Genomic DNA, 20,098 nt, shown 5'->3' on the forward strand with positions numbered 1-20,098 from the left:
CTAAGCACAGTGATAAATGCAAGTAATTTGGGGGTTTTGGGGTTTTTTTTTTGGGGGGAGGGCAGCGTGAGAGGGAGAATCTTAATAAGGATCCACACCCAGTGTGAAGCCCCACACGGGTTCCATCTCACAACCATGAGACTCTGATGTGAGCTGAAATCAAGAGTCAATTGCTTAACTGACTGAGCCACCGTGGCACCCCAATAAATGCAAGTAATTCAAAGGTTAATGTGGCACAGTCTCAATCCCTAAGGGATTTACAACTTTCTAGAAGAAACATCTATAAACAAAAATTAACAAAGTGAATAAAACAGAGGCAGCTGTAATCTATAAGTGAAGTAGCTCAAATATTTATATTTGTATGGTAATTTGTACTTTACAAAAGACTTTCAAATACCATAAAGCACAGTCCTGAGTGGACAGTATTGAAAATAAAACCATACGAAGTAAAACTTACCTTTCTTCCTCTACCTGTAAGAAAGGGAAGAATAAATATGTTAAATATGTTATTTTAAGAAGAAACAGTTAATGAGAATCTCCTAAATACTTATTTTCAGTAATAGGTTTTTGGGATGTCAGAATGTAACTTAAACAGGTTTCCCTATTAACAGTAGGGATAACTCAAAAGTTGTTTTAGGTCAATATTTTGGTAACAGGCAAAGTATTACATCTCTTTGGAAAACTCTGACATTATTCAAATATTCTTCACACCATTCATATAGCATTTAAAGTTCATTAAATTATAAAATTAGCTACTAAATTTGTCATGAATAATCTTCAATATATTTTTTGTTTTTTATACTTTTTTGAGGTTATTCAATTGTATACCTAAAAACCCAAAATACGTTAAAGATACACAATTATAGAGTGAAAAAAAATCCTTCTATCCTGTCCCTTTCCCCTATTTCCCACATTTCAATCCCCTGGAGGGGGCCACTATTACTGATTTTTCTATTACGAGTCTTCCTAACCAAAAACATAATGGGACATTCCATTTTTTAGAGTTGTCATCTGACTTGGTAACCATTTTTTTCAGGTAGATCTTATACATTTCACATTGTTTATTCTTAGCCATTTTATTCTGTTGCTATTATAAATAAGATATTTTTTATTCCCATTATTTATTCTATGGGCTGATTGCTGGTATATAGTAAATCTGTTAATTTGTTTGTTAATTTCACACTGCAGCATCTTACTAAATTATTTAGTAAAAAACTACTTTCCCTTTAAGTTTTATAAGTACACAGTTATATTTTCTGCAACAAATCATTTTACCTCCTCTCTTCTAATTTTTATACTTCTAATTTCTTTTTTTATCTAATTTTTTGTTCAGGTATATTCAATAATATTAAACTGTAGTTGTCATAATGGATATTCATAATCTATCTCTGAGTTTAGAGAAAATAATTCTAGTACTAAACATAATGAAGCTTTTAAGCTGAGATGTACATATTTTACTGGGTTAATGAAATATCATTTGGTACTAAGTTATTGAGCATCTTTATCAAGAATATTTATTTTTGCCAAATATCTTTATTTCAAATACAAAGAAAAGTACTCTTTTTTCATAGATCTGTTAAGATAATTTTTTCTTTTAATGGCAATATTGATTTTTCCTGCGCTTCTTCCTCTGTCATTTTCATTTCCCCATGATGGTTTTTGGTTTTCCCTCTGCTTCTTTCCTCATTGTTAATTATTTTATATTTCTAATGTAGGCCTTTCTTAATAAACTCCACTAAGTTTTATTTAGTTTGTGGTAAAATGGTCATAATTTTTATCAGTTCTGTGGTAATATATTTACCAGTGTGTTCTTAATTTTGTAAATGTAGCTAACACCTTCCCTTTTTTCTTAGATTATCTTTGCCATCAACATTGTTGCTAGCTCTATTTTTATTATTCATTTTGGAACAAAATGGACTTCACAAACCCAGCTATTGCAAAAGGTCACTTGTTGTTTTTTTTTATTTTTTTATTTGCCCCCACTGTCCCAACATACTATTCACTTATCCACACAGGTTTAATTTTGCTTTTTTCCCAGAGCTTCTTTGTAGGTTGCATCAGCTTTGGGTAGCCCTTAGGTGTCATAGTTTTAACTCTTCCTATTATATGTTTCTGCTTACATTCCTAAAACTAGAGTTTACGTATTTATTCAAGGCACACCATTACTCTTGAATGATATCCAAGAGGAGAATTGGTAAATTACTATCTAGTGCTTCCATGAAAATACAGTTGAATTCTTCATTGTATTTATGGTTATTTGCAATGGAATTTTGGGCTGGGGGAATAAAGCCTTAACGCTCTCTTGACAACAATGCATGCGCTACAAAAACATTCATGACTGCTGAAACAAATAATAGTTTAATATTAATCTTACCTGGTTCATTAAAACATAAAAATGAACTTGTTCCTCTTATATGTCTCTTTAACACATGTATTCAAATACATAGTCTATATTAAACGTTGACATTTGTCTCAAAAAAAGGTTTAAAAACCAGCAATTTATATCATTCTTTTCTCCAGGAAATCCATCTCATTCTCTTGTCTTTCTGAGCCATCATTAAAAACATTCTGCATTTATGAACTAATGTAACAGAGGGTGCTCTGGCATTAAATTATATTAGAAATAATTATTCCATTCCCAAGAGCAAACTTGGCTCCAGAGAAGACAAATGGGCTTTCTAGATCTCCTCTTAGACAATAAATGACCTCACAGAATACCAACAAATATTTTGGAGGCATCCAGCATGGGCAGGGTAACAAAGAACCATGGAAAATGACTACAAGAAATTCTTAACTTAAATTAGACATAACCACACAAAATTCAGCCCAAAATTCCCCTGGTTTTTAAGAGAACAGGAAATTATTCTCTCCTCTCCCTAGTGTTAGATAAAGTGGGTGAACAAAACCATTAACCCCAAACACCATTGACTAGTGGTTTAATTATTCTTTTTGGTTGCTGAATTCTGAGAGCAAAAACCACTGCAATTATAAAGATGAGTCACTGGATCAACTCTGAGTTGGCCTTGAGCATTCTTACCAAAGTTGGTATTGCTACCTCCAGTTGTATGTGGGCAGACAGGACAGCATTCTCCAGGGGGAGTTACAGGGTCAGCACATTCAAGGACATCCTGGCACTGTATCTTGTCACAGAGGATGGCTCCATTGTCACAGACACAGATCTGGCAAGGGGCAGGTTTCCAAATGTCTCTGTTTAAGTACATCTGACCATTCTGAGTGCAGGCGATTTCTTCACCATATCCTTCTAGAATAAGAAGAAAAAGAGGGAGAGAGGGACAAGGAGGTCAGTAATCTTCTGAAATTTTGGAATCTGGGAAATATTTAAGAAGGCGAGTCATCCTGTGGGTTCAAAAAGTTTTAGGCTAAGCAGTAACCCACCAAGGAGGCAAAACATGGAGGAACTTACTTCATTCGTCCTTTCATATTGAGAAATATGTAATTCACAATGAAATGACTATAATATTTGTATTCTAGCTTGACAGGGGAAGGAAAAAAAGTGATTCAAAGTAGACATACTTAATCAGGTAATCCTTCCCAAAGATTTCATTTGTGAAGGTTTAAATAACCAAACATAGGAAAGTCAGTAAGAAGAGATTCAAAAAACCACTTGGGGGGATCCCTGGGTGGCTCAGCGGTTTAGCGCCTGCCTTTGGCCCAGGGCGTGATCCTGGAGTCCCTCGTCAGGCTCCCAGCATGGAGCCTCTCTCTCTCTCTATCATGAATAAATAAATAAATCTTAAAAAAAAAAAAACAACACTTGAAAGGATGGATCACAAGGGAATATATCATTTCCAGGTCTGGTGAGTCTTGTTGTGATTTTCAGCTCATTAGAAACTTTAGTGGATCCCACAACAAGAGAAGATGATATATATTCTTTTACCATAAAGAAACACTTTTAAAACAGTGTGTGGGGTTTTAAAAATTAGTTCTAAACATAAGGTAGGAAAGGATAACAGTGTCTCATTTCATGGAATATATTTGCTAAACTAAAGGTGCTTAGTAAACCACAAAGGAAAAGCAAAGCATTATCTTTGCACCAAAATTAGTTCAGGAAAGTCATGACCACAACAGTATAAGCTATTGCATCTGCCAAATACTTTTCTACATTTAAATAAAAATGTAAAAAAAAAAAAAAATAAATAAATAAATAAATAAATAAATAAATAAATAAATAAATAAAAATGTAATGCAGATTTGGAAAAAATATGCACATATTTATACACAAAACAATAACGATTGTTAGACAATTACTATAAAACACACACACACTTACATATATAAAACCTCTTTAATTTTGTGACTTTTAAGAAAAAAAAAACTATAGTACCTTGAAACACAATGTGGATCATATCATCCTTGCTTACTTAATTTCTTTAGAACCCTCCAAACTACTTATTCGAAGTCACTATTATGGTTTGCTTGTCACTTGCCCCCACAATTCTCTGCCCGCTCTACAAGAGTAGACTTTCTTTATCCAACTGGTGTGACTCACAGAACTCGTCCATCCATCCATCCATCCATCCATCCATCTCGTTTTCTACACCAGCTAATTAACCAGTTCTAAAATGTCAACACTAAATAAATAAATAAATAAATAAATAAATAAATAAATAAATAAAATGTGAACAAATAGGCAAAAATCACTGCGCTGATCAAATCTACCACAAGTAGTATCAGTTTACTATTTTTATTTTCTTATCTCCTTCACTAGCCAGTAAATTCCATGAAGATAAGGGCTAGTTTTTCTTGTTCATCGTGGTATTTCTAAAGTTTGACTCCATACCTTGCAGAGAGCCAACATTCCACAAGCAGTTGTTCAAAGGACAGATATGAATGAGTGAATGAATGAATGAATCTAAATCATGGTTCATGAACTTACATGCCCTGGCCCTGACTTTGTACCCTACAAAAGTAAAGCTAAAGATTTTTTAAAAAAATGCATTTGTGATTAGTTTATAAAAGAATTTAGGGCAGCCTGGGTGGCTCAGCGATTTAGTGCCGCCTTCAGCCCAGGGCCTGATCCTGGAGACCCGGGATCCAGTCCCACGTCAGGCTCTCTGCCTGAGGCCTGCTTCTCCCTCTGCCTGTGTCTCTGCCTGTCTCTCTCTCTCTATGAATAAATAATCTTTAAAAAAAATTATATTTTTCTTTGTTTACTTGAAGTATAGTTGACATACACTATTATATTTTTAAGCGTGCAACCTAGTGATCTGAGAATCACATACACTGTGAAATGCCCACAATAAGTGTAGCAACTCCCTGCCACTGTACAAGTATCAGGGTAGAAAGAATTCACCATCTGCCACATAAGTATACCCAACGCAGAACTACAGGTAAAAATCTCAGTTCAGGATAAAGCCACTGAGCCTTTCCCCATGTTCCTCAGTCTAAAAGCTCTGGTTGGCCAACATTCTGCCTGCCCCGGGCTTCGCAGATCTGGTCCTTCCACACAGCCGTGTGGCGCAGCCATGCCCAGGAAGATGCCAAGGCACTGGGCTTCTCCCGTGCATCCACTTCAACAGCGAGGTTCATCGCAGCACAACACGGACTGTGTGCGCGGGGGGTCCTATTCCGGGAGCTCGAAGCCAGGCAGGCATGGAACCCACGTCTCAACGTGCCGTGAAATAAGTTAAGAAGCCTGTACGCCAAATAGCTGTTTGCTTTTAGATGAAAAATCAGTTTGAAACAGCGAAGCTCCGCGGTAAACATCTGCACACAACGCCGCAAGCACGGGCTTAGCCTACAGTGCACCGACGGTTTGGTTACGCAAAGACGAAGAGTCACCCTGTTCCTTAAGTTGTGGCTGAGGGAGAAACACCCCAACGGAGACACCGAGCGCCACTGGCCTTAAAGCAGGTCCACGGAGTCCCGGGGCTGCTGCTCCCTGCACACCCGGGGCGTGACGCCGGGGCCCCGGATCGAGGCCCGCGTGGGGCTCCCCGCACAGAGCCTGCCTCTCCCTCTCTGTCTCTCATGAATAAATAAGGAAAGAAAGGAAAGAAAGGAAGGAAAGGAAGGAAAGGAAGGAAGGAAGGAAGAAAGAAAAAAAAGAAAAGAAAAGAAAAGAAAAGAAGAAAAAGAAAGAAAGAAGAAAGAAAGAAAGAAAGAAAGAAAGAAAGAGAAAGAAAGAAAGAAAAAGAAAGAAAGAAAGAAAGAAAGAAAGAAAGAAAGAAAGAAGAGAAAGGAAGGAAAAGAAAGGAAGGAAAAGAAAGGAGAGGAGAGGAGAGAGAAAGGGAGAGAGAGAGGAAGGGAGGAAGGAAGAGAAAGAAAGAGAGAGAAAAAGAAAGAGAAAGAAATACGCGGGAAAACCAAGAGGCCGTGCGGCCCCGCGTGCGTCTGGCGGACGTTCTCCCGCTTTCCGCGGCTCCTTCGGGGTCAGGATGGAGGCCACACCGTCCCCCGCGTGGACCCCGGCCGCGGCCCCGAGCGCCCCCCCAAGGACACGGCCCCCCCGCGGCGGGCGGACGGACAGACGGACGCGTCCCGACAGACGGCGAGACCCAGCGCGGGCGCCGGCGGCCGGGGAGGCGGACACGGCGCCCCCGGGGCGCAGGCCAGAGGCGCGGGGGGTTCCCGGCGCGGCCTGGCCTCCTGCGCCCGGGGCAGCCTCGGGAGCGCGGGGTCCCGGGAGGCTCGCGCCCCAGCAGCCGCTCCCTCCTCACGGACGCGGGAGAACCTCCCCTCGGCCACGTCGGGCCACGCGGTCCTGGGGCGGACGGGGCTGGGCGCCTTCCTCGCGGCCCGGGCGGCCCCGTCGCTCCTAGGGGCGCCTTCCTCGCGGGGCAGGGGCGCCCACGCGGCGCCGGAACCGCGCGTCTGTCGCTCACAAGCGCTCGGCCGGAGCTCGTCTGGGCTGGACGCGCGCGGCTGGCGACCAGGCCCCTCCGCCGGGGGTCCTCAGCCTTGTGTCCTGAGGAGCCGCGGGCTACGGCGGCGTGGGGACGACGGCGGCGTGGGGATGACGTCACGGCGGGGACGACGGCGGCGTGGACGGCGCTGCGGGGGTAAGCGGCCCTGCGGGGACGGAGCCCAGCGCACACGGGCGCCCTCCACGTCCCCGGAGCCGCGTCTTGCACGGGGGCGATCAGGTCACCGGGACCCCGTGCGCAGGCCTCCGCGTGCCCGCGACGTCATGCCCCGGACGCTCCCGACGGAGGGCGGCGCCCGGCCTCCCTGGCCCGCTGGCCTGGCCCCCCCCCCGGGCCGGGGCCCGTCTGGCTGCGGGTGTGAAGCCGCGCGCTCGGGGCGCCTCCGCGGCCCCCCCACCCCGGCCCCGCCGCCCCGCACATCCGGGCCTTTCCAGGCTCAGAAGGCTCCACGGCGCTGCCGCCTTGCTCTGCTCCTGGGCCTTGTCCGTCCGCCGGGGAAGAGACGAGGCGGGCAGGGTGCTCGGGACCCTCGAGCGACCCCGCCTGACCCCGCCTGACCCCGCCTCGCAGCCGCCGGGTGCGCAGGAAGCCTGGGGGCGGGTCGGCAGCTCGACGCGGAGCGCCGCAGGGTCGGTGGCGCATGCGCGGCCTGCCCCGGGGCCTTCAGGCTGCCGTCCCGGTCCCGGTCCCGCGTCACCGGGGACAGTCGCCCTGTGTGCTCCGAGGCCGCGTAACGACGGGCTTGAGGAAGGGCCTCGCGCTCAAGAGAGGACGAGGCCGCGGCACCGCGGCGGAGCCGGAGCCCCCGAGCGCGCTGCGGCCACACGCGGTCCCCGGGCAGCCACGCGCGCTTCTCAGTCTGCGCAGACGCTTCGCACTTACGTGGTAAAACTGCTGTTTTCGCTTCAGTTAAAATGGAAAAAAAATAAAAAGGAAAATCTCTCACGTTAGGCACTACTTAAGTTGCTTTCCATGTATCCTTGGGAAATCTGAAGGATCGCGGCCAAAATGTGAAGCTAAAATTACGCACGACGCCCATGCAACGCTCCCGGACGATTGTGTCTGGAAAAGCGCCTCGCAGGCTGCTAATGCATTTGACACAGATGTTTCTTTTCTCCGAAAACGCGGCTCCAACTGTGAATAGCTGTAGACGCCGCTGAAGCCGAGCCCGCCGCCTACCGGATGCGGAGATCTCCGTGGCGACCCCTGCAGCAAGCCCAGGGCCCTTCCCCAGGCGCGTCCGCCCGCGCAGGCCGGACCGAAGGCTCCGAATGAAGCGGGCCCACCTCGGCTCTCTGCGGCGCGACACTGTTTGAAGTAAAGGAGAACCGAAAACCCGCCTATTTTCCTGTCAGATGGGTGGTGTCGTGGCTTTTATACATCCCGGAGGTAAGTAAGCAGCAAATTCTGAGCAATAGTCGGTGCCTGCATTCCAGATTTCTGTCAGTTCCTTCAAGTCTTAGCTCACAGGCCACCTGTTGCCTTAAACCTACTCTAACCATCTGACAGAAAACCTGAAAATTGCCACACACACACACACACAACACACACTCTCACACTCGTCACTCTCAATCCTCCAGTCACTGTGCTTTTTTTCCTTTTAATCTAATACCTGTCACTTTGAACTCTACTATATTGTTGTATTCATGTTTATTGTTGGTCTCCCCATGATAGGACAATAGCTTCCGAAGGACAGTTATAATTTATTCTGGTTTGTCCAGATATCTCAGTGTCTTTTAATAGTGTCAGGATCAAGCAGATGCTCAACAAGTATTTGATGAATGCACTTGCTGAACATTCAATTATAAGAATATCAGGAAGAGACCTAGACCATATTGGATATATAAAATTACTTGCTCTTATCCGGGGCATATTATACAATTTTTTAAGAGCCTCATTTTTCACTACTATTCAAATGTGGGCCATAACTACAGGGATTTTAAATATGTGGCCTTGTGGGAATGTCATTTTTAATGTTATTCATTCCAGATATTATGTCCTGAAGAGGACATAGACATTTATTCATTTTTATAACTAAAAAGAGTTGTCTTTATATATTTTAAGAGAATATTCTCAGGTGAGTGACAGATGGTAGCTCTACTTGAGGTGAGCATAGCACAAGGTCTAGAGGTGTTGAATCACTATGACGTACAACTGAAACAAGTGTGACGACGTGTCCACTACACTCAAAACCAAAAGATGGGTATAAAATTAAATACTCTATATGATGAAACAGTTTTAGAATGATTTCAACTCAGTATCTTATGATTTCTTTGCAGCTAAATTATGCTTTCTTTTCTTGTAGTCCCTGAAAGAGGAATATTCAGGCTTCTAGACAAAATCCAGACATCGTAGTCAGTTTATTTCTTCTACTTTATTCTTAATTGAATTCTTCTTTACTCACTGCTCTTGCCCTGACAAGACTAAAATTTCTTTTATAATCAACTAAACATTCCACAGTTCTCAATGGCTCTTTGGTTCCACTCATTTTACTATTAGGAATCCTAAAAAACTTGAAGTGTGTAAGGGGGACCTAAAGTGGTGTCTCTGCACTGTTCCCTTGGGAGTTCACTTCTGCAGGAAGGGAGCCCGACTGCTTTCATCCTGAAGGCACCATTTCTAATTTTATCTACATGGGTATATTTACAGACTTGAACTAATAATAATACCCACTTTTGTCCTGATCTACCTAGATTTATGTCTATTTTGTGGCAATTACAAATTAGGAGGGGATTTCACCAAAGAACAGAAATGAAAATGGATTTTACCCTTCTTTCTGGCATTCCCTAATCACTGCCAATCACTTGGCAGGTAATAGATTACTTAAAATAAGACGAAAGCCATTATTTCAGAATCTAAATCCATCCCTTCATCTTCACGTTCACTTTACCTCCTATAATGCACATCCAGGATTGTACACCTGCCACCTTATTTATTGCAGTTTTGAGATCAAGCCCCAATATGCACCGAATCTTAACACCAGCCAAATGCCATAGAAATGTTCCGGAGAAGAAACAGAAACTAGACCTTTACTGAAAAGTTATATTAATAACTTTCTATTTGCACAACCAAACTATTCATTTGGAAATTTCTGTGTTTGTAGGGGGGAACAACAGACAAGAAAAGCAAAAAGCAAAGAAAGAAGGAAGAGGAGGAGGAAGAAAGAGAGGAGGACAAAGGACAGGGAGAGAGGAAGGAGACTGAGATCAACCAACAGGATAATTTTTTCTCCCTATATACCTTTACTACACTGAGAAGGAAGATTCGCAAGTTTCTTTAGCAAGCCACAGAATTCAACTAGGGATATTTCCTTATCATAGGATGGGATAGGAAAAATACCAAAAAATGGAACCCATGATTTTGACCCGTAAATCTATGTGCTTTTGAGAAGTTATTTCCTTTAATAAGTACATGAATGGAGACCAAATTAAACACCCTTTTGTAGAAGTAATACGAGCATGACAAGCTTTATTAAATTTAAGAAGCTTTACGTTACTTACAGCTATTCAAAATTATTCCTTTTGGTTTTGTTTAAACTGAATTTTATCACTGTTTTTTAATTCATATGTTAATTTCTAAAAACATAGTGGCTATGAATATATGTAAAAGAAGAGAGCACTCATTATTAAAGTATCTATAGGAAGATTTAGGGTTTTCAAAAACTTTGAATTATTTATTCAATCCCAAATAGCTATGGAACACTTACTTTGTGCTCACAGTGGCTAGCAGGTATTGAAATCACAGAAGGATGTAGAACATTTGCTAACCTGTGGGTGTAAAATTTAGGTTGGACAAAAAGACAAGAGCAACCAGGTTGTTTACTTGGTACATGAAAAATGGGCCTCAGTATTTCTGCCTATTATTATATAAGAAGAAATAAAATATGAGCTTTTACTTTTAGGTGAAATGAGGTATTCTAGGATATTACAAATAAGTTTGACTTAAACTGTTGTTAAAGTTAATCTAAATAAATTAGTCAACCTGACAAATGGAATGGAGGCATTATTTAATCCAGTCAGTCAATATTTATTTATACAGCAAATTTTACCAAATACTTGTCTAATACAAGAGTACACTGTGGATCATGAAATGAGACATTTGGAGTTCAGCTTCCTTGCCAAAAACAATCAAAATGCACAAAAACTGCAAAAGGTAATGAAACTTTCTTGTAGGAGAAAAATAAGTTTGCATATACATGTATTCCAATAGTACATTCTGGAAAATTTGCATACACACTGAAATTTTATAAACAATTCTGGAAATCTTCCTCTGTGCTTTGAAAGGTCTTTGCCTAATGCTATTTACTTTAACTAGAACTAAGCCTCGGGAACATCAACCTGAGAGTTTTCTAGATTCTAAAACAAAAGCAATCATTGGGGGCAGGGGCGTATGTTTATAAAAGCAGACTTCGAGTAAGCCAGGAGTGAAGAGAATACAAATCCCAGTGACACTGAATTATCTTAAGAGCAGACCGATCACCTATTTGACTGCCCTTCAGGGTCCTATTTGGTAATAAAGACTCTAGGACAGTCTGAATACTATCAGTGGGAGAGTAGAAACCCACAAACACCCTCCAATGAGTTCTCTTGATACAGCTGTCTTACGTCAGGGCCACAGTGACAAGATCCCTGTGTGGGTTTTGGTCTTCCATGTTTGAGGCTTCCAATATCTCTGACATTGAGAATGCTTTCAAATGATAAAGCAAATGTACTTACTCTCGAAGCAAATCTCAAAATAACAGAAGAAATGCATTTTGACAATGTAACTTAGACAACAGATATTATTTATCTGTTACTCTGCCAAACATTGGGAATAAAGAGGTAATATAATGAAATATAACAAATACCTTCCCCTTCTTAAGGGGCTCACTCCCTCTGTGTGGGAAGCAGTCCAGGAACAGTGTGAGAACACCATTCTTTAAGTACAAACTAGAGGCAAAACTGGGTAGGATGGAAATACTTAGGAGGGGCACTTGATGTAGGCTGGAGGTAAGGAAAATCAAGAGTTCTAGGATTCAAGTTCTGTTATTTATTTATTTCCCTTCTGTTTTACATTTTTAGTTTTTCTTCTTTCTGTTCCCTGTTTTTCCTTTTTCTTTGAGTGAAAAAAACTAAGATCCAAAGAGGTTTCTTCCAGAAACTAACTTCCAAGTTGTATAATATTGTCACTCCTGGCTCATTGCTGGTAATTGGCAATGGACTCCTTTTCTCTGCCAACTGGCCAGGATGGATCTGAAGGCATACAGGCACTTCCTCTCACTCATTACTCGTATTTTCTTTTTCTTTCTTTCTTTTTTTTTTCTTTTTTTTTTCCTTTTTTTTTTTTTTTTTTTTTGCCATCTCTTCTCTTGCCTGAGGGTAAAACAACAGCACTCTTGTTTCTAAACCTCCTAGTGCCCCCATAGGTAGGTGCCTTAGAGAGGAGTGGAAGTCCAGCTCATCGTAGAGGAGCCAGCCACCCGTGCAGAGGCCAGGAACTGGTGCAGAGAGACACGGGAGGAACCAGCTGTCCCATGACTAAGTCTGGCCATGCTGCGATGAAGTATAAATGCATTTTTCCAAGTCTAGTTCCATAACCATTTGGAAATTCAGCAAAGCCAAATTTATTACCACTTTTCAAATTTAGGTACAGAATTCTGGCATGTGGGCTTGGAATTTTAGAATATCAAACATAGCTATATTGTATAATGTCTACATTGAAAGACCCTGAATTTTGTCCATGGGTGCAAGTTTATGATTTAGAACACAGGAGAAAATAAGGAATCAAATGCCTGTGTTAGAAGTGCATTTATTTTATTCCTAGCAAATCCATTTATATCTGTTCCACAGATTACTTAAGGTAGCAAGTCATTTGTGTACAATACTAGGTTTGCAGAATTCCACGTAAGAGGTTTGAAAAGATTTTGAAAAGATGGGATCGCTGTGAGCTAATGTGATCGGAGAAAGGACGAACATAAGTAGGCTCTACAGTAGGTCCTGGGCAGCCCATGGGGCTCTGCGGTTTAGTGCCGCCTTCAGCCCAGGGCATGATCCTGGAGACCCTGGGATCGAGTCCCATGTCGGGCTCCCTGCACGGAGCCTGCTTCTCCCTCTGCCCATGTCTCACATGAATGAATAAATAAAATCTTTAAAAAATTAAATTAAAATTTAAAATACATTATGTCTTGAAAAATGCAAGGTGTTTTAGATGTGAAGGTAAGGAAGAGTGCCTGGGAAGGGAGCAGGAACCACCTAAGGGGAAGAAAAAAAAAAAAGCAGGAGGAAGGCAAACATGGCGTATGAGGGGAATGGTTCCATTTATAGGAAAACAGGCTGATGTGAATTCTGGGAAGAATAGCTCTGCCTCTACAAAGTGTCCCATGACTTGCACTTTCCCGCATGTAACTTGGCCCCTCTCTTCTCTGTACCTTCTCTGATTTCACCTTCCTCCACCTCACAAAGTTCCTGCAACAATCCATCAGACTCACTCGTCTGTTTGCACGTGAACGCTCCCAGGCTACACATTTATTGAGGGTAAACAACATTCAGTTTATCTCTGCATGATTAGTGCAGAAGTGCCTGATGCATGGAAAACGTCCCCTAAATGCTTGTTGAGTAAATAAGTGAATGAACAGAAAAATGTAGAATAACCTTCAGTGAAAAAAAATAAAAATAAAAAAAAATAAAAAAAAATAAAAAAAAAATAACCTTCAGTGACATTGATCTGACAACAGACTCGAACAGGAGCTGGAACCAGAGGAGACTAAAGGCTACCAGGTGAACATGTTAAACTGTAGTTAAGAGAGATAGTTGTTGTAGGAATGAAGAAAGAGGTGTAAATCCATGAGACACCAGGTATAAAATATGCAAGGTTTGATGAACTACAGGTGGGACTAAAAATGACCTGCAAGGTTCAGGAATGAGTAGAGGAAGTAACATCTATCAGATATGGTTGTAAGTTGAGTAATCTGCCCTAAAAAGATATGTTGACCTTATCTGGAAAGAAGTCCTTTGAAGACGTAATGACTCGAGCTGAGGTCATACTAGAGTACAGTGGGCTCTTAATGCAACGTGACTGGTGTCCTTATAAGAAGAGAAAAGAACACACGAAGACACATGTGTGTTGAAGGCAGAGATCGAATCGCACCTGCAAACCCAGGACAGTCAGGAACTGCTGGCACCCACCAGGAGCAACGAAGAGGCGCGAAGAATCCTCGCTCCACAGGTCTCCAGGAACCCGCCCTGCCCATACGGCTGGTATCCTGATTGGGAACTCCTAGCCTTCAGAATGGAGACAAGACACTTCTGTTGTTTTAAGCCACCCAGATTGTCACACTTTGTCATCAATCAGCAGCCTAGGAAACTAATGCAGGTATCTACAGGATAGGAGACTGGTGTAGACACTGATAAGATAAAAGTTTTGGAAAGACCAATAAACTTGATTGGAAGAATTCTAAACCCTATTTAAGTCATATTGGGATGAACATTACGGAGGGATAATCCAGTATAATACTAACGGCTACTCGTTACTGTGTTATGAGAGCAACGCTCAGTGTCTTATGCAAATTGTATCCTCAATCCTTACAACCTCTCCGAGAGGGGCTTGGGGTCAGTTATCACCAAGTTAGTGAGGGGCAGAGCCAGTATTTGAACAACCACACAGTCTTCGTTATTACCTTCTAAGTTAGCCAGTTGGATACTGCTACTTAGAGCGAGAACAAAGGGAAGACAAGTTTGTGTACATAAAATTTAAAATTCACACTCTGAGTGTAGATTTTTGAATAAGTGACAGTAATAAACTGACAGCCCCTAGGAAGAATGAAGGGCAAGAGGAGTCTGGATTAACCTGAAAGGGGAAACAAAGAGTAAAGCATTGTTTATCTTAAAGATAAGAGCGATTACGATGGGTTTTTTAAGAATTGGTTATCAAGGGGAAGCAAGTGAAACCCACTAAGAATGTGAACTCCGTTCTTCTTTCTATCAGTTCCCAATTCTAAACAGTCAAGATTTCATTTCCTGACGTTATGCCTGTGTAGCCACCAAATGTTACCACCCTAATATCCTGCGAAATTTCCCCTAGCTTTCCTGAAGCTTCACAGGATATTGATGGGAAAAAACTATCTCCGTGACACAAATAAGCCTTCGGGCATCTTGATGACTATGAATAGCAAATGACTGCATACCAACTATTATTTAGTCCTTTTTAGATCGGTTTATAGGACACAGGAAATGAAATTTTCCTCTAGAAAATTCAGCCCACGTTATATAAATATGACTCCCCCTAATAACAAACAATATACTTTACCTACTTTATTTAAACTAAAGAGGTGATGCTGAAAAAGTCACTGGGGAAAATTCAATAAAATTCACCACTGAAAAATATAATTTAAAGCAAACCAATAACCAATTGCTTTTTAAATTGCACCTCATTCAGGTTTTCATTTCCTTTCATTTTTCCCAAAGTCTAAACTAGTCTTTACCAAAGTCTTTAACTGTTTTCTTTATTTCTTGGTTTCTTTTTTTATTTATTGAATCTTGTGATAAGAACTTTGAAAATAGAAAACTCCCTCCAAGGACCAAAGTACAATTTCAATTTTCTCCTGTTTAGTAATTTGTCCAGCAATAATAATGAGAAATAAAAGCAAATAATGGAATAAAACTGATAGCCATGGGGCCCCTGGGTGGCTGAGGCCCAGGTCATGGGCCTTGGGCCCAGGTCATGACCCCAGGGTCCTGATCAAGCCCCACACCGGGCTCCCAACTCAGCGGGGAGCCTGCTTCTCCCTCTCTCTTTGCTGCTTCCCCTCCGTCTACTCTCCCTCTGTCAAAAAATTGAATAAAACCTTTTACAAAAAAGTATAGCTAATTTTGTTTTAAAAGAGGGCATGTGATCTAATAAAAAATTAAAACCTGATCATTTGCATATTGGTTTAATGGGAGATGACTGGGTAAAACTGGATATTCTTATGATGTTAATGGAGTAGCAGTGATTAAGGGTTACTTGATGGAAATTTATTAGTTAGATACCAAGTATAAAGGCTGATGGGATTTCTTCTGAGCTCAGCTAAACTTTTCATGGCTGGACCACATTACCAAGCATCATCACATACATTTACCAATTCTCTGGGACTTAGGAATTCTAGGAATAGATAAAATCATTCTCTTGGGATCCCTGGGTGGCTCAGCAGTTTGGCGCCTGCCTTCAGCCCGGGGCCTGATCCTGGGTCCCAGGATCGAGTCCCACATGAGGCCCCCTGCATGGAGCCTGCTTCTCCCTCTGTCTGTGTCTCTGCCTTTCTCTCTCCCTCTCTCTCTCTCTCTCTCTCTGTGCCTCTCATGAATAAATAGAATCTTTAAAAAATAATAATAAAAACAAAATAAAATCATTCTCTATATCCATACCAAGTTGCAAGTACAGCAGAATTCAAATATGCAACATTATTCTTCCACATGCATAAAATCATGGGCCTTCAGGAGTTTACCAAGAATTTACAGGAATATAAAATACACGGTGATAACCCTCGTGCAGCCACGAGTTAATGATACTTCATGCCAGGCCATGTATGAGGAATTACAAACTCCATTATTTAGTGTGCTGAGGATGTCAGAAACTTAAATATCTATTTTTATAGAGGAACTAGATTACATTTAAAATCACTTGGGATTCATTAATCTTAATCATGCACTTTGTCCATCTTCATAGTTTAAAATGATTATTTAAACTTAAGTTTAAATAACTTAAAATCTAATAAAGAAAAAAGCCAGTGTAACCATAAAGTAGCAAAGTCTCTCTGTTATCTATTAGTATATGTAGATTTTGAATAATGGGCCTATTTCATGTGATGGAAAGAGATGATGGCAAATTTCTCTCAGTTATCATTGCTAACACTAAATTAATATTTTTTATTTTTAAGAATACTAATACTTAAGTGTTTTACTGCCAAAAGAAAGTACTTCCCTAATATTCTTTTAAAATTCTAAGACTGGGGATCCCTGGGTGGCTCAGCGGTTTAGTGCCTGCCTTCAGCCCAGGGCATGATCCTGGAGACCCGGGATCGAGTCCCACATCAGGCCCCCTGCATACAGCCTGCTTCTCCCTCTGTCTGTGTCTCTGCCTCTCTCTCTCTGTATCTCTCATGAATAAATGAATTTTTTTTTTAAATTCTAAAACTTTATTTATTTTCATGTTGCTAAGCAAGAACTGATTTCAAGAGAAATGATTTGGCACTTAAAGCATATTCTTAAAAGGAAAGAGGAAATTGGCTCTTTGCCGATTATATCAGAAGGTCAAAAGGTCCTAAAACTGAGGGGGAATGACATGTTTTTAGTAAAGTGTGCACAAACAAAATAATGTAATTAAATCTAATTTCCCCTGTTCAATGACCATATTTAACAAAATGACATATATAAAACCCAGTGTGCAGTGCAGGGCCCTTGGAAGGTCTTGGCCAAGTAAGGAATGATTTAGGATCTCCAAAGAAATAGCCACAGAAATACTCCAGGGAACACTACGGTCAGAGTGGAGGCCTGAGGCCCTCACCCACCCAGCAGACCCTGAGCCCCTACCCTGGGCCGGGCCTCCCCCCGCACTAGGGCGGCCGGCCTTCGCGCCCCAAGCAGCGGCCCTCAGACCGTCAAGGGGTCAAGGGGTCACGGTCCCCGCAGCAGCAGCAGCACAGGCCCCACTGCTGCCGGCTCTTCCCCGTGGGGGCCAGGCTGGTGGACGTGCTGTCACGGAGCCGAGTGGGATTTATTCAGGGGCACCTGAATTCTATGTCCCTCACTAAGGTCCGAAGGCGGGAAGGGGGACGAGAGGGCAGAAGGGGCAGAGCGGGGCCAAAGGGCAGAGCACCTGGCGTGCGGCAGCACCTGGCGCTTTGGCTTCACCTTCAGGGTTGGGGCACCTGCCACCGAGGTCAGAACGAGGAACTGGGAAGGAGAGGGCAACCTTTCAGCCTTAGCTCCTGAGCCTCAGATCTAGGGGGACGCCAGGGTGGCCGCCGGGAGCCCCGCACCTGAGGAGTCGCGGGCACCTGAGCGTTTTGTTTTGCCAGCCCTACCACAGTAACCCCAGCAGGGAGAATCACGCGTTCCGTGACACTTGGCAAATGAGAACTTATTTGATCCTCAAATGTTTTCATCTAAAAACAGGGGTAAATACTTCCCCCCACGAGGCTGTTTTGAGAATCAAAGGGATGTGAGAGTGCTCTGAAACACCCGGCGTCATTTCAGCACCACCAGTACTCCTTAGCATGGCCGTTCCCAGTCCTCTTGCCGCCCAACCCACTTACACGTGTACCGTACACACGTGTATCACGATCACTTCTCTCCCTGCTACGCAGGCCCATCAGCATCGGGGGGGACATCAATCCTGCCCCCGTAAACGGGCAGGAACCCACTGGGGTGCGGTGTGGTGGCGGCGGCGGAGTCCTGATCCCCCCACAAACCACCCTGAGCTCACGAATGCAACAGCTCACAACACAGGGGTGTGCTCAGGCCTCGGGGAGCAGCGGGAGCGCAGGGGATGGCTGTAGGGCGCCAGCAAGTGCTCTGAGTTAGCCTGCGACTTCGGGCAAAGCCACGGTAGGAGGCGTGAGGCCCCGGAGGCCCGTGAGGCCCGTGGAGGCCCGTGGAGGCCACCGTGCCTGAGCCACCCGGCCACGGCGATGCCGGCGCTGGCAGAAGCACAGCCCGAAAGGTCTTGAGGCCGGTCATACGGTCACCTTGACAGGAGGCTTCTCAAGCGGTCACAGACTATTTTGTGATTTCACGATGGCCCAGACCTCCTGGCAGGGAAAGTCTTGAAAAGTAGGGAAGTAGCCCTGAGCCTGCAGGGCTGGGAGGTGAACCCGGTTCCCTCTCAGAGCCATTTCCGCTTCGGGCTATTTTATAACCACATTTTATGATATTTTAGTGCTTCCTTCATTCAAAGATTTCACCCCAAATCAGTTCCATAAAAATTGTATGGTTTTGGGTTTTGGGTTTTAAATGCTATGTATCCCTCAAATTGAAGAGTTTTTCTTTTTTAATTTTGTTTTGATTTTATTTTATTTTAGATTTCAGCCTTCTGTTTTAAGTTCATGCTTCTCAAATCTGGCTTTGCAACAGAATCACTCAAAGAAGTGGTCTTTAAAAATCACCTCTTGTGGTTCTGATTTTGTTTTGCAACTAGAAATCTGTATTTTTAAATGGCTTCTCCAGTGTTTTGATACCAGATTCAGTTTTTTTTTTTTTTTTTAATTTTTATTTATTTATGATAGTCACACCACAGAGAGAGAGAGAGGCAGAGACACAGGCAGAGGGAGAAGCAGGCTCCATGCACCGGGAGCCCGACGTGGGATTCGATCCCGGATCTCCAGGATCGCGCCCTGGGCCAAAGGCAGGCACCGAACCGCTGCGCCACCCAGGGATCCCCAGATTCAGTTATTTACTTTAGTTATCACAGTAAGCACGTCCAGTGATACACGACTTCTGCTAAATGGAAGAAACAAGAGAACTGCTGTTTCTCAGAAAGCTCATGCCGGCCTGGGGCCCTTCCTTTCTTAGGTTCAGTTGTTAGAAAGAATATGTTTTCCGCTCCTTCCTTAAAACAACACCAAGATAAGCTAACGGGCACTCCCCCCAGTAGGAAAATTTACCACTAAAAATGACCACAAACCTGAAATCTCAAGAATCATCTTTAATTTAAGGTGTAAAAACTCTTAAATTAAAATCACTTTAATCCATAGGGCTCTGGTATTTCAGAAATCTATCTCCCTGGAAAAGTATCCAATTTTGATCAGTACAGTGATTTTCTGGGGTGAATATCAGAAGTTACAAAGCTCTCCCAGAATCTGATCGGGCCTTTATGGTCCATGAGCGAGTAGTGTCACTGGGTACAACTCACAGACCAAAAAAAGAAATCTCCAGAAAAGCATTTCACAGGGAGAATTTAACAAAAAAAAAAAAAAAAAAAAAAAAAACCACCACCTTATAGAAAACAGATGGCTAGCGTTACTAAAGCTGGAAGGCTGTGGCTTGTTTGTTTTCTGTGCTTTTAGAAGTTGGCAGGAAAAAACCCTTACATTTTACCAAAAGGGGCCCAGCCCATAAATAATTCACAAGAGAAATTTCTTAAAATCCATATTTTAAGTATGAAGTATGTCAAATTATTGAAGAATGACCTTTTCCTTTTATCTTGAGAGATGTTTTTGAGACATTCCTTAAATATGCAAGAATAAGGAGACAATGAAG

At 42.6% G+C, this 20,098-nt stretch overlaps 1 protein-coding gene and 2 long non-coding RNA genes across 3 annotated transcripts in view; 1 reads left to right on the forward strand and 2 right to left on the reverse strand.

The window, feature by feature from the left end:
* Positions 1–14,130, reverse strand: part of COL5A2 (collagen type V alpha 2 chain) — an 83,773-nt gene extending 69,643 nt beyond the window's left edge. Inside the window, exons 1-3 of the mRNA XM_049106354.1 lie at positions 14,013–14,130; positions 3,038–3,262; positions 458–471 (exon numbers count right to left, since the gene is read on the reverse strand). Of these exons, the coding sequence (XP_048962311.1) occupies positions 458–471; positions 3,038–3,262; positions 14,013–14,115 (342 nt within the window). The 5' untranslated portion in view covers positions 14,116–14,130. The remainder of the gene's footprint in view (positions 1–457; positions 472–3,037; positions 3,263–14,012) is intronic.
* Positions 7,297–10,338, forward strand: LOC118350109 (uncharacterized). The gene is made up of 2 exons (XR_004803339.2): positions 7,297–8,276; positions 9,991–10,338. It is a non-coding gene; the product is annotated as an uncharacterized LOC118350109 (long non-coding RNA).
* Positions 10,890–14,006, reverse strand: LOC125754457 (uncharacterized). The gene is made up of 2 exons (XR_007408766.1): positions 13,574–14,006; positions 10,890–13,516 (listed from the first exon to the last, which is right to left on the reverse strand). It is a non-coding gene; the product is annotated as an uncharacterized LOC125754457 (long non-coding RNA).
* Positions 14,131–20,098: the final 5,968 nt, after the last annotated feature.

The sequence above is a fragment of the Canis lupus genome, chromosome 36 (genome assembly GCF_003254725.2).
Source record: "Canis lupus dingo isolate Sandy chromosome 36, ASM325472v2, whole genome shotgun sequence".
NCBI classification, from domain to species: Eukaryota; Metazoa; Chordata; class Mammalia; order Carnivora; family Canidae; genus Canis; species Canis lupus.